The sequence below is a fragment of the Colias eurytheme genome, chromosome 14 (genome assembly GCF_061535395.1).
Source record: "Colias eurytheme isolate Ceu_HAF_F1 chromosome 14, ilColEury1 Martin Lab GWU primary, whole genome shotgun sequence".
NCBI classification, from domain to species: Eukaryota; Metazoa; Arthropoda; class Insecta; order Lepidoptera; family Pieridae; genus Colias; species Colias eurytheme.
Window position 1 is genome coordinate 2776218 of NC_142993.1, and position 15275 is coordinate 2791492.

General features: G+C 32.9%; 1 protein-coding gene across 3 annotated transcripts in view; it reads left to right on the plus strand.

Annotated features, from left to right (window-relative positions):
* Positions 1-15160, plus strand: part of LOC149902737 (uncharacterized) — a 103255-nt gene extending 88095 nt beyond the window's left edge. For all 3 annotated transcript variants that reach the window (XM_090109452.1, XM_090109451.1, XM_090109453.1), the window contains 3 exons: positions 10805-10912; positions 13341-13560; positions 14282-15160. In XM_090109452.1, the coding sequence (XP_089965578.1) occupies positions 10805-10912; positions 13341-13560; positions 14282-14965 (1012 nt within the window). In that variant the 3' untranslated portion in view covers positions 14966-15160. The remainder of the gene's footprint in view (positions 1-10804; positions 10913-13340; positions 13561-14281) is intronic.
* The last annotated feature ends 115 nt before the right edge of the window (positions 15161-15275 follow it).

Sequence of the window (15275 nt, forward strand, 5' to 3'; positions counted from 1 at the left end):
CTAATTACATAATTGTAGGCCTATATAAATATATCTTACTAGCTTTCCACCCGCGGCTTCGTCCGCGCAGTCAAAGAAAAACCCGCATAGTTCCCGTTCCCGTGGGATTTCCGGGATAAAACCTATCCTATGTCCGGGTAAAAAGTAGCCTATGTCCTTTCTCGGGTATCAAAATATCTCTATACCAAATTTCATGCAAATTGGTTCAGTAGTTAAGGCGTGATTGAGTAACAGACAGACAGACAGACAGAGTTACTTTCGCATTTATAATATTAGTATGGATTTTGAGGCTAATGTCACATTAACTTGTAATATAACAAGTAAAATTGACTTCTGTACTAACATAAATTTTACTTTTAGCAACTATATACTGAAATAGTGAAATTCGAATAGAGGTAGATATTTGATTGACGTTTTACTCAATTTCCTCCTATGTACTTAGTCGATTATGATAAGTCGTTGATTCTAAAGACAATTTTTACAAAATTCCCTCTTTAGTTTGGTCTTTTTGGTACTAATAATATGTATACATAGTAAGAGCGTGAAAATTATATAATAACCTTACAGACCTTGTCCTTAATGGATTTTAATGCTATTTTGTATCTTCTTATTATTAAAAACGATAATCACATAACCTACACACTACCCAAATTAGTTTTTGATGCGTTATTTCACAATGATCTGGCCGCATCTGTACTTAGCTGTTATATTATATTGCGGAAATCTGAATCCGCAAAGTCTCATTAGATGATTTAGTAACATTCTGAAAAGATATATATATGATAATATAGACCTAAATTACCTGAATTATCTTATAATATTTATAATAGTAATAAAAAAAGCTAAACTGCGATTACCGACAAATTATATTATATAGTTATATTTATTATATTGTATAGTATGTATGGTAAAAAATTATAATGTCCTTTCTTATATTTTCCACATATATTCAGAATAAGTTAAAAAAATATAATAACAGCATTTTGGCTAAAGAGACTTTATTGACATCAATAAAAGCTCATAACATATTTTTATTTATTTTTCATACATCTTTTTTTTTCAAATCTAACATTCTCTTCCAAATGGACTTTAGAATTTAGAAATTAATATCAAATTGGTTCTCAGGGAGAATGAGACAGTTTTAAAAGTCAATGACTCACGGCTGCGTCTATTAGCTTGGTAATTAAACTTATTAAGGAACCCCTCGCGTGATGTTTGGCCTGGCCATTCTCGTGAATGGGCGCTGGTGGTCATAAAATGCTGCTTTTGTTGACTAAAAATAAAATTTGCGTAGATATTTTTTGTGGATACAATGGCAATGGATTGTTAAACTTTTTACTTAAAAACTCTACCTAAGTATAGACGCACACACACTCTACAATACGCGTACTAGTTTGAGTTTTGTGTCAATAGACTTTCCAGAAGGATATCCCAAAGATTAATAATATAAAATATTACTTATGTAGTTTCTGATGAAAGGGTTGATAAAAAAGCAATCACAAACAAGAATGCACAATTAAGATTTTACTCGAGAAATTAATGAATATTCATAAATCTCGCACGTAATTAAGTCGTTGAATACTAATTTTAATACTCCGCAAAACAAGATAGTCTGCGACAGATTGTCGTTAACATATAATTTAATGGAAACTCGGTGCCTTTCGAAATTGAAATTTATGTTTATTCACAATATCGCCATTAAACCAGTTAAATTCACATTCAAATACAAACGATTTAAAATAATATTAACAGTATTTTTTCATGTTTATCACTTACATCGTTTAAGTACCGCCTATGCTATTTTTACCATGTAAACAATAATTTACATTGCTATTTATAAACAATAAATTCGTAATGGAGCGTCATTGTATCGGCCCGGTAGAGCACGCGCTGCATTCACACCGCGCATCGGGCTTACGGCGCGCGTGTTTATATTTATTTATTTATTTCGCTTTATTGTTGTTCTGTTAGTGAAAGTGATGGTGTGATGTGCTCTTAATGGAATTAATGTACGGCGTAATGCATAGGTGAGGTATTTGAAACTTAAGTTAGAAGATCTATGGACTATAACAGTGTATTAAAGCTTAGGCTTCCGAATTTTCTGATCTAAATATGTATGTGTTTAAACTAGCTTAGAATGCGTGCTTCTGGGAAACTGCAAGTTTTCATTTGTTCTTCGTTATAAGTAAGAACCACTTGTCCAAAATTTTTAGTAGAGTTCTCCAAATAAGCAGAGCTTATTAACGTCTGCATTTCAATGCTTCTAGTCATTAGTCAGATTTAATATCTATTAGCAAAACCAGTCCCTTGTACATACGTTATATTGTGAGTCGAAATTTCTTGTCCAAAGAATGACTTGAATGCAAATAACATTCCTTAATCTACATGGATACAGAGGTCATACTTTACATGTTTATTTATTTCAAAGAATCTGTGCAGATCGAATGTCAATTATTTCTTCAATTAACAAACTACTCTATTCCCTATTCTATAACACTTTCTTTTTCAATAATAAATATGTAATCTATTCTCTAAATTCGTATTTTTAAACGACCTTTTGGCGAATTGTAAAAAAACTTATACTTAATCAAGCTGAAGGCTTCGACCTCAATTACAATTCGGTTCAGTAACTCTGTAAAATATAATAATATAATAGACGAAGATAAGAGATAAAATACAATGATGTCACTGAACCAAAGTTCATATCGGAGGCATGCGTATGATTCACGCACTAAGTATTTATCAAACGGACCATACTCGGAAATCCTCACTACTTTTATGCATTTTAATGCAAGTTTTTTATCTCAGTGTTTAAAGTCACGAATTATTCCGCAACTGTTATAATTGCCTAATTTGGTCAAAATTAGTTGTGAATTTTTGACACGTGTGGTGCTATTTTTGGTATCGATGCAAATGACATTTCTATTTATATGACAAGAATTAGGGGATATTGGTGTAAAATAAATGTTCCTAAATATAGATTCGTAAACGCTCACATAATACATATTTTGAAATCTTAACTAATGAATTGAATATAGAGAAGATAATATAATATTAATTATATAATTATCGTTCATGATATCTAAGTAATAATGATATTATGTTCAATAACTTTAGATGAATAATAGAAGTGTATAAAGTGTAAGAGAGTGAAACGGAGTTGTAAAATATTGATCCGATCCGATCTCGTGTGGGGTGTAGGAACTGTGGGAGCTTCCCCAATATTTAATTTAACATATTCCTGCCGAAGCACGCATTGAATTCACAAAACATGTATTACAATACAAAATAAATTGTGTAAAAACGATTCATTACACATTGGATATTTATTAAATTTAATTGACGTCAAAATGAATTTGTCGCATATAAATTATGATTTTTAATAGGACGACAAAGTTTTATTTCATTATAAAATCGTACGTAAGTATATCGTCAATAAATAAATTATTGCATTAATTACAAGAATTTCCCTTTAGAAATGACTTTATTAGTATAATGAATGAATATATACTTCCTGCACATGTAGATGCTTGTTTTCCAACACGATTATTCGTTTGTCTTTCATGTTATAACCGAGTTTAATATTAATAGATTGTTATGAGTTTATTGTGAGACACATATCTTGATATTCTTGCCTGGACACCTCGAATCTTAATTTTCAGGTAGAGCTTATAGTAAGTAGCACAATAATTAAATGTACTTTTGAAATGTAGTGAATTTTTCACATGTAATAATGTTTAAAAGAATTAAGTACCTAATACTTAAAACAAATACTAACTCTACATAATTTATGGTGCATAAAAGGTTAAACAACTCTTGAATGTAACGGATGATTACAAAACTCATTTAATTTTATAACATTTTGACACCTTCCTGTTAAAACAAATAGAATAAAGGTAACATAAAAATCAAGATAAGATGCCAATTAGTATCAATTTGCGGTTTCTTGCATTGTGTTTCAAAATCCGTATAATATAGCTATAATGTGAAGGATAAATAAATATAATTGTTAGATTGTTGCGAAATAGTGTTAACAAATAACAGTTGATTGTTAGGCGGTTAAGGCTTCACTACAATTAAAATTATGTTGTTTTTTAATGGTTATCGTTAGAGGTCAATAAAGTTTGGAGTTTATTATTGATACTGTTTAGATTTTTCAGTTTTTAGATTATAATTAGTTAAACGAGTAAGCATCAAGTTTATTAATATTCTTGTCTGAAATATTATTAATTATCATAAGATATATTAATATAAACTCACGTAAAGTAATACCCATTGAATCTAAATCGTCATCCTAAACCGAGCATTTTAAATATAAACTGAAGTAAAAGAACAACACAATGAAAGTAAATTGCAATTACCTACATACATATCACTGATTACATTTATTTGCTATTTATAAATCCCTGCAAATAACCGTTCCATATATCCATATGAGTAAATAGTGTAAGGTGGGCAAGCCCTTAGAGACTTGCAAATGAGACGCGTTGGCGCGCAGTTCCGGCTCATCCCAGCAGGCCATTGTAACTAGACAATACTTGAATAATTATACTATCATAGGGCATTCAATAGATTTTGTCTTTTGTATGGATTATTGTTTTAAAACCATACATATAATTTTATTGGAAACTAGCTTTGCTCCGGGGTTTCACCCGCATTGCTCCGCTTCTGTTGGTCTTAGCGTGATGATATAATATATAGCTAATTAGCTATAGGCTATAGCCTTCCTCGATAAATGGGCTGCGTAACCGAAAGAATTTTTAAAATCGGACCAGTAGTTCCTGAGATTAGCGCGTTCAAACAAACAAACTCTTCAGCCTTATAATATTTGTCTAGATGCAATACGATATAAAGATGTTTTGTTTAAATTCCGTGAATAATTATAGTGAAAAATAGGCAGCGGATAGTATTTTTAAATTAATTGCTTGGTCAATTAAAGTTTTTAATGGTAATATCCTTATTAATTGGTAAATTCTATCAATCTCTTTGTATTAGAAACTTCCTTTAAACAAAATTATTGAATAAGCAGCGTATCCTAATTAGGGACGTACCTACAAGCGGACGTATAACCTAAATACTAAAACACAAAGTACAAAGCCCTTGCTATTATTGCGTTGGTCTCTGTTTGCTTTGGAATATGATATTCAGTAATTCTCATTGTTATTTTCAAACAATATTGTTTTTTGTAGGTAATATAATTATTCTAATCTTTATTTTACTCTAGACATATTATGAAGTTTTAACAGACGTAAGCAATCGAAATATGCCCTCTTCCTATTTCAGGACCATAATTTCTCCGTCTGTAATTTTTGAGTCTGTAATAGTTTCTAGATTAAAAAATCCCATCCATCAAAATATCTTCCTCTAATATATAAGTTAAGGAAATTATCTGCACAATGTAAACTATAAACTCCTCTGAATACATAGTCCTAAGGATATACGCATCTTAATTATAGACGCACAATCCAAAGTTACGAAAGCTTTACAATGACGTGACGAAATTGATATGACTATTCTATTCTTCGCGATAATAGCTGAGGAAGTTGTTACATTGAATGCAAGGCAATGTACCTAATTGTGCCGTGTTTAATTCAAATTGTTTAATTCATGAGGATAATAATTTATAAGTCGATTGTTTGTTCTACGAATATACTGTGTCGAATATTTTGTTTTGCATAGATCTTGTCTGGTTATCCAGGAAAGGCCATAAGAGATTTAAAACGTACCTAAGTATGGTTATAAAGAGATTTAAAACTTAATAAATCCATACTAATATGTATTATAAATGCGAAAGTAACTCTTTCTGTCTGTCTGTTACTCAATCACGCCTTAACTACTGAACCAATTTGCATGAAATTTGGTATAGAGATATTTTGATACCCGAGAAAGGACATAGGATAGGTTTTATCCCGGAAATCCTACGGGAACGGGTTTTTCTTGGAAAACGCGGGCGAAGCCGCGGGTGGAAAGCTAGTATACAATAAAGGGACATTTTGTATGTCATCCTCGATCTTTTTACATTCATAGCTAAATGGAGAACGAGAACGAGACTGGTAAAGTTAAACAAATTACATAGTTACATTAATAATTAGATTGCGTTAAAATGTATGTTATTTAATTAATTAATCTCTATATTAAGAAAGCATCCCAAATTCTTAATTCATTTTTAGTACGAGTTTATTGGACTAATGTTACTTAAAATATGATGCTGCGCTTGTAAATAAAATTATTGACTATAAATATTATGATTATCTCCATATTCTTTGCGTAAACTGAATAGCCAAAGTATACAATACCTTAGTTACAAGCATCACGTGAGCACATAGCATCTTAACGTAGAACAAAGATCGCATTGATACGTGAGTCGTGAAGTCGCAACGCCTTCGCCACGCTTCGCCGCCGGACCACGACGGGCTGTCGAGCGAAACACAACGGGCTATGGTGTGCTTTAAATATATTTTCATCTTATATTCGATAAAAATTAAAATGATCTCGTTGTGTGTTGATAAATCTAGATATTATGTACGTTGAAGAGGTGTACGATTTTTTATAATAGTTTTGCGCCCCTCATTTTGTTCAATGACATGATGACATCTACATATTAGTAAATAACATTGTGTCATAAAACTTCTTTGAAGTCAGATAAAAAGTTTGAAGACGCCTTAAATATACAAAATGGGAAGAACTTACATGTATTTGGAGTTAAACATACGTGTAATAAATAAAGCAATAGGTTCTTGAAGATTTTTAAAATATACACACATACATATTATGTTTTAATTAACCTCATTGCATTCAGAGTTTCTTGCATAATCTCACATCAATGTTATTCAATATCTCTTTGGTTTTAATTTTCCTAATTAATATGATTATAACACGCAATCCTCATTAGGCAAATCAGATCATATGTCATGATTTATATTACTCTTACTTATGTTAAACATGTATTTAAAACTAATGACGCGTTAAATTTGTTTATTTTCGTGTTTTGCTAGTTAATTTATGCGAATATCAGTCGAATTTAATAAGATAGTCTGTGATCATAAATGATGTGATTTGTAGGAATATTTGAATATACAAAGAATCTCGATTAAATTATAACTAGTATTTATTCTATTACACGTGCGAAATTAAATAGAACCACAGATTATACAGGGTGTCCCACAATCGGTGTAATAAGCGCGAAGGAAATTGTACTCTTGCATAGACTGATCACGTAAAAAATAAATACACAACAAAATTACGCCAAAAATTTTGGCAAAGTTGGGCGGGTTGTTTGTTAGGGGTGTACACAAAGAGTTTTAAGAATTCATCTATTTGAAAAAAAATGCATCTGGAACTTTATAAGTATTTTTTACGTACTCAGAACCTCCATTGAGCTTAGAATACCGACGGTGGGACACCCTGTATAATCTGTGGTTCTATTTAATTTCGCACATGTAATAGAATAGAATGTATTGTATTATAATATATAGTCTAAGTTTATACTCTATCTGAATACCAAATTAGTTACAGTCCGTCTAGCTTTAGCTCAGTTTGTCTAGATGTGATTAGCATATTCCATTCAAACATAAATGTTGAATGATATAAGTATACCTACTATGAAATATCGATTAATAGAGCTGATGTAATTAACACGGGGGCTATTAACTACACAGTGGCAAATCAAATTATATCAGCTTAAATCTTTATTTTCCTTCATCGTATAAATGTACGCACATAATTTTCACCTCAAACAATTTTTATGCTTCATATCGAACGCCATCTGACCCACTCCAATAAAATTACATAAAAAAGTGCCACAATAATTGAAAAGTAACAAAATTCGAAAATATCACTCAAGCAGTAATTCGGAACACCTCGCTGAAATTTTACGATCGTTTTAAACGGATTTCAAAAGATACCGACTAAGAACTAATAAAATATTTTAAGAACCTTTACCGTTTTACGGCAATTGCGGGGTCTGTACAATTTACAATCGTAGTGGAGATAAGGGGAATATATGCACGTAACGATTCATGAGTGAGACGTGTAGTGTGTATGCAACTTTCCGTTAAGCTTGTGGTATACCGCGGATGATGCGCTATGCTATAATCGATAAAGCTTCAATATTATTAGATCTTAATTTATGTAAAGTATTATTTACATATATAATAAATCTAACGATTTAAATAAATGTTTATGTGTTGTTATTAATTGAATTAACGCTTATAATGAAATTATGAAATCTAAATTGTAAAACCACGCAAGTACCTAAGTAACTATGTACATAATATTCGAAAATATTAAAGTAATAAACTATGTTTAACTACTGCAAATAAAATATACACTGGTCATCAAAAAAATCGACCCACCTACACTATGTTTGCTATTTATCGATTATTTCACAAATAAGTCGTCTTATATTGTTGTATTTTGTTGTAAGGGTCTGATAACATGTTAATCATTATGTTTGTCGTAAATTTTACTGCACTTAATGATTCTTAACAAATTTTTATACAGAAATACTGTACAGTGTTGATTTGACGGTTTACGGCGGGACAAATTATGCCCGTGTTCCCAGTTCAAAAATGACTTTTTTCGGGATCTCTTATTCATAACGTTAAGTTTAATAATTGATGCTGTAGTTTTGATAAATTTTGTCTCAAAATAATGGATACTACTGTAGCTGAGGGGGCCCAAACTGTGGCTCTACTAAAACAGGGGTTATGTCAACTTGCTGTGGCTAAAAACTAAAATCTGAGCTGTTTTGCAGTTCGATGAGTTTACCAAAGGTTTCTAGAGACTGGGCAGTATCGATGAAAATATTGATCTGCAAGAAATAGGGCGGCACCTCAAAGGGACGACCCCTAGATAATGAAATCAACTCTACAAAATCGACATCTGTCTGGTGTAGATCTCTAGTGACGCCTGCGTGAAGATAAGGAGGTGGGTATAAATGACAGAACTGTTAGAAGAAGACTTAAGGAGTAGAACCTAAGACCACACAAGCCAGAAACATGGCCACAATCAGCCACAGCTCATCGACAAACCAGACTTCAATTGACTCGAAATCACGTAAACTGGACTATAGGCCAATGGGAGTGAGTACTTTTGAGTGACAAGATGCAAATGACTTTATATGGTGCTGATAGACGTCTTTATGTCATGCGATGACCAGATAAACGATTTGTTCAGTGCTAGGTAGGAGAAACGGTCGATTATGATGGAGGCTCTGTAAAGTTCTAGAGTGGCATTTCTTTGACAAGGCGCACGGAGCTTGACGATAAAAAGATGCTCATTAAATGCTGTTCAATACATTACCGAGGTTTTGGACTATCATATGGTGTAATATGCCGGCTGTATCTGCAAAAACTTTGAGTCTATGCATGATAATGCTCGGAAACACGTAGAGCGAATCGTGATCCAGTATTTAGAAGAGGTCCGCATTAGAGTTACACTCTGGTTAGCAAAAAGTCTCGTTTTGAAACCTACAGAGCACATGTGAGACAATTAAAAAATAAAGCTTAGAGCTCGTAATTCAGCCCCTACAACAATAGGAGACCTGAAAACCGCCATGAGGGAAGAATGATAACGAATTCCTCAAGAGACCATCAAAATCTTGATTATTTCTTTAAAATGGTGAACGCAGGCTATCATTCCAGAAAGAAGAGAAAGTACTGAGTATAAATTCGAAGGAATCGTGATCATAAGTTTCATGATTACAAAATAAACTGCATTTGAAATTAAATAAAGAAAAAGCTGAAAATTGAGGATTTTGAACTTTATTCGAAATTGACATTTTTTTTTATTATGTTAATGATTTTATGTGTTTATATTCGTGTAAATATGCATGTTTAATTAATCGGTTCAGTTTCCAAACAATTTTTTTCTTTAGTTTGTGAGAAAACCGCAATTTTCCGTAAAAATGCAGGTGGGTCGATTTTTTTGATGACCAGTGTATTTATCAAACCTATAGTAAAACCTAAACATACAAAACAAGTACATTGCACACAACTTAGATAAATTTACATTGCTAAAATAGCATTACATATATCAAACATTCAATAAAGGGAATCAAAAAAGGCCTTCAATATTATAGCTTGCACTATAACCCATGCTTTACGTTTGTCGGATGCGTAATGTTTGGCAAATTGTTGCTACGCTCTGAATAAGCCCATTCAATATTTAAGGCCACCATCAAAGTTAACAGCAGTATAATATTTATACTGTGGTTAAAGAGTACTCTTACATACTTGACGATGTTCAATTGATGATAATATACTGGCATTTCACGCGTCTTGGTATGTTATTGGTCCTAATTACACTTTAACGTTTTACAAGATGCAATCAACGGTTTTTAGTAGCCATAATAAGTATGCGATCTTTTAAAGATTGGTTATTATCAGGTTTTAAGTGTCATAGGATACTTAACCCGTCACGCGTCCTACTATAACATACTGATTTAGTTACGAGCAAATAATGTACGTAGGACGCGTGAAGCTTTAATCATAATGTTTTGGATTAATTAGGAACTCTCATTACGCTGGGAACTGACTAAAGTAATGAACTTTTAGAAAATACTATTAGTAGACCAGAAATTAAACAAAATTCAGAAACTTGCATACACTTCTTTATATATTTTCTCAATACTAACCATTAATTTCTTGTTGTTTATAATTTGTGTCCACATAAAACCCCAAAAAGTACCTCTGATTTCAAGTACTTACATATTACTTTATGTATAATGTATGTATAATGATTTTTTTAAATAATTTTTTACAGTTTTAAATCTCAATACTATAATAATGTTTTTTATTTCCAGAACTAAATCCAGTTCGGGTTTGGGCACAGACAGCAAGGAGCCGATCCCAGCGCCGTCGCCGGCAGATTCTGGAGTTTCTGAACTTGAGAGGGACCAACATGATTATAGGTACGGTATTTTGGTCAATTTATCTGTGTATTTAATTATTTTATTACATAACTAGCGGTCCGCTCCGGCTTCGCCCGTGGTACATATTTCGCAATAAAAGGTATGTTCAATGTTCTTTCTCAGGGTCTAAAGATCTGTGCCAAATTTTATCAAAATCGGTTAAGAGGTTTATGCGTGAAAACAATACATACATATATACGTACATACATAATTACAAACTTTTCCTCTTTTTTATTAGTATAGAATAGATGACGATGTTACTGCAGAAACGTATAGGTTTCGGTTTAAATGATATAAAAAGGCAATAATTTGTAAGATAATCAGCAAATGATCCTCTGAAGTGTGTATTATGTTTTATTTTATTTGATATAGATTGTATACCTATCTTTTAAATGAACCGGACAGATACAGACTAGTATGATATCTATTAATAAAAGATAATGCAGTAAGATATGTCACATTTATCCACATGAATCATTACGATTATCTAAAAATAATATGACACATATAAAATAATTCGAGCTATTTATCAATTTCGCAGCTTTATCTTGCCCCCAGGTAATTTATGTTTTTAGACGCCCTCATTCATTTTAATTAAGATATTATACACTGCTTAAGTATTAATGTCGATGTCTGTCTAAAATTAATCTTTAAAATGGAATAAAATGTAGTTCAAATGACAGATCTGGTCTAGATTCTAGATTATTATTTCCATTTTATCCTATTTAAATACCAATTCAATCAGAAAATTGCTAATCGAATAAACTTAAGTTATCTAGCCCGTAAAAAATTCTGATTTATACAGGAAATAAATCATTAAATCTATAAATAATTTATTTCGAGATCCATTAACAATTATTAAAAACATGACAAACGTAAGAACGACCTTGCATTACTATGCAGTTTTGCATTAATTATACGATAGCATTACTCATAGAAAAATTGGTTTCCTGTTGACTAAGGACATCTTTACGTGACTTTAATATATTTTAAGAAGATTGGAATTAAATTAGCATAGTTTTAGAGTACATTTTTGAAAAAAAAATCGGTTCACAATAAATTACCTACTTAATCGAGTTTTGATAACACTTTCAAATACTTACTAATAAAATATAATTATTGTTAGGTATTGAATTTAATTAGAAAAGTAAAGTTTTAATTTAACATGCTTTTATTTATTTTTTTCTAGAATAGATGTTTCTTAAAATTCTTTATACGTTAACAATCCTTACTAATATTATAAATGCGAAAGTAACTCTGTCTGTCTGTCTGTTACTCAATCACGCCTAAACTACTGAACCAATTTGTATGAAATTTGGTATGGAGATATTTTGATACCCGAGAAAGGACATAGGCTACCTTTTATTGCGAAATATGTACCACGGGCGAAGCCGGGGCGGACCACTAGTAGAAAATAAATAACATTTGCTTGCAAGTTCTCTACTAACACGTGTTTAAAATTAGCACAACAATGTGCAGGAAGCTTCTAAATTTGTCGTCCTTTATATCAAAACCCACTTCAAAGCAAACAGGCACTCATATATCATGGTAATGAATGTGCATCCCTTTAACCAACTGTAACAAATTGCGGAGTCGTCTAAAATAGGAGCTAAATGTGTGGGAATGGGCGATTAGGAACCCATTGTTGAAATCCTGGAGGCGTAGACCTGTGATTCTAGAAACATACGATGAAAAGACGTAGAACCTTATTAGATAAAAGTTTTTAAATTCATTTCTAACGGTGCATTTGCATCAAACGAGCGAATGCTCATTCTATTCCTACTATGTCTGCAGGCGTAGAGCATTCTTTTGTTGTTCTTTGTGCGATCGTAAAGATTCTATCCAATGTTCTAACACTGAACAGTGTTGTTCAGTCTCAGTGTACTTTGCTACTACCCAAAGGAATCACGAAAGAATACTCTTGCTCTAGCTCTATGTTCCTTTGATTTAAATGCACAATTTCGGAAACGTAGCATGTAAAATTAAATGCGAACCAATCACGTAATCGCAACTCAAAGAAGTCTCTGTTTACATTCCTTCTTGATGAACGTTTTAATGGCATTTACTATCTATTTACTATTTAGTCCTGCGTTGGTAGGGTAGGGTAGGGTATCCTATCCTATCCTATCCTATCCTTCTAATAATATTATAAATGCGAAGGTTTGTGAGGATGGATGTGTGTGTCAGTGTGTATGTTTGTTACTCTTTCACGCAAATACTACTGAACCGATTACAATGAAATTACAGAGCAATTATTAGCACACATATAGAGGGTGCCTTGGATTAACACACAGGATAGGTTTTATCCCTGAAATCCCACGTTAACGGGAACTATGCGGGTTTTTCTTTGAAAACGCAAGCGAAGCCGCGGGTGGAAAGCTAGTCAATTATATATCGACAATAATTGTAATTGGAACTTCCCTTCCAGTACAACAGACCGTCTCCGCGGGCACGACGTGCGGTTGCGCGCGCCGCGTCTCATGCTGCAGACGTACCGGCGCGACGTGCGCGACGAGCGCGACACAGAGCTGGCACGAGTGAGGCGGGACCGCGCGTTGCTACGGCAACGGCTCGAGGATACTGAGTGGAGTCTCTGCCAGCGAGCCGGGGAGATCGCGCTGTTGAAGACGCAGCTGAAGGACGCTCAGGTTAGTTGTGCGCGAGCTTATGAGTACGTTGCTATGTAAACAGCACGACGAAGAAGATGTCTTTATGGTAGTGACTGGAAGTTACTGAATAAAATCTCCTAACTGGCTGGGGAAGATAGCACTACTCAGGACAGCTTTGACAATCATATCGATTTGCTCTCTGTACTATTTTACGTTGGTCATCCAATTTGCCAAACGTTTTTTGGAAGGAGATACAATTTACTATTTTTATGAAGTTTAAGAATTGAACACAAAACTAAAAAGAATAACAAACTCTAAACAAAGATTTCACAAACTCTACATTTATTATACAAAAAATTAACTCAACGTAACACAATTTGTTCATGGTGCGTTTAGATAACAATCAGTAATAGATGGTTATAACTCTGAAAGTAGAACAGCTATTGCAAGTTGTTGCGGATACTTTTATTAATCTCTCTTTACACAATTGTTTGTCCATAATAAATAACTTTCGAATGCACTTTTCATACTATAATAACGATATTGGAATGGATTATATTATATTAAATAATACTACTTATTACTAAATCATACTTGATTTATTTAATTACGCTTCTGCATAGAATGCCATTAAAATCAGGATAAAAACAATCAAATAATTAATTGATAGATTTTGACATTCATTACCAACCATATGAGCCACAGCAAATACTTATGCAAAATCACTTTGTATTTAATCATATGTATTTTCTATTTACAGAACGAGCAAACTGCTAAAGGCCACGAGTATCTCACCCTAAAAGCAGACTGCCGGCAACTCAGAGAATCCATCGACAAAAAAGAGTCAGAAATAATGAGACTTCGCGCAGAATCAGAGGAAAAACAACGGACCATAAAAAGACTGCAATCCGAAGTCGAAAGACTGACAAGCGATCTAAAGAACAGCGTCACCGACATGAACAAGAATAACGAAACTAGTAAAAACGAAATAGACAAATTGAAAACCGAATTGAAGGAACTCAGACAGGAACTTTCCGATGTTTCTCTCAGCGGGTACGAGGGTATCGAGTGTGGGAGAACTTTACGGGGTAACTACGAGTGTAAGAACGAATATTGGACCTCCAACGATAGCGCTTTAGACGCTGAAGTACAAAGACTTAACGGAGAACTACCAGACCCTTGCAACTGTCCAGCGAACGAAATCGTCGATCGACTCAAATGCGAATTAGAAACTAAAGAAACGCAATTCAACAACGAGAGACGAAAATGGTCGGAGGAAAAGGACAAAGTGCTGAGATATCAGAAGCAACTGCAAATGAACTACGTACAAATGTTCAAACGAACGCGGACCCTCGAAGCGGAAATAGATGGCTTGAGACTCGAATTGGAGCTTTGCAACAAGAACATGAAGAACATCAAGCACGGGAAAACCATAGAGTTGTAAACCAAATTCTAGCGTAATATTTATTTAGATGTTTTGTAAATAATCTCGCCGTCGGTCAATATCGATCTATTTAATACTCATGAAGGACAGAAGTATAAATTATTGTACATTTTCTAGGTTAAGTTCGTTAAAAGTTTATTATAGTATTTTATAAGATATGACAAGTTATTGTAGATAATAAATTTATTATAAAATTACTGGTGTTTCAATTAAACAACGGAAAATGGTGCAAAACGTTTATTAGCAAACCTGCTGTATCAACACACAATGACACCACATAACAAATACTTCAACCTTGTTAATGTTAATT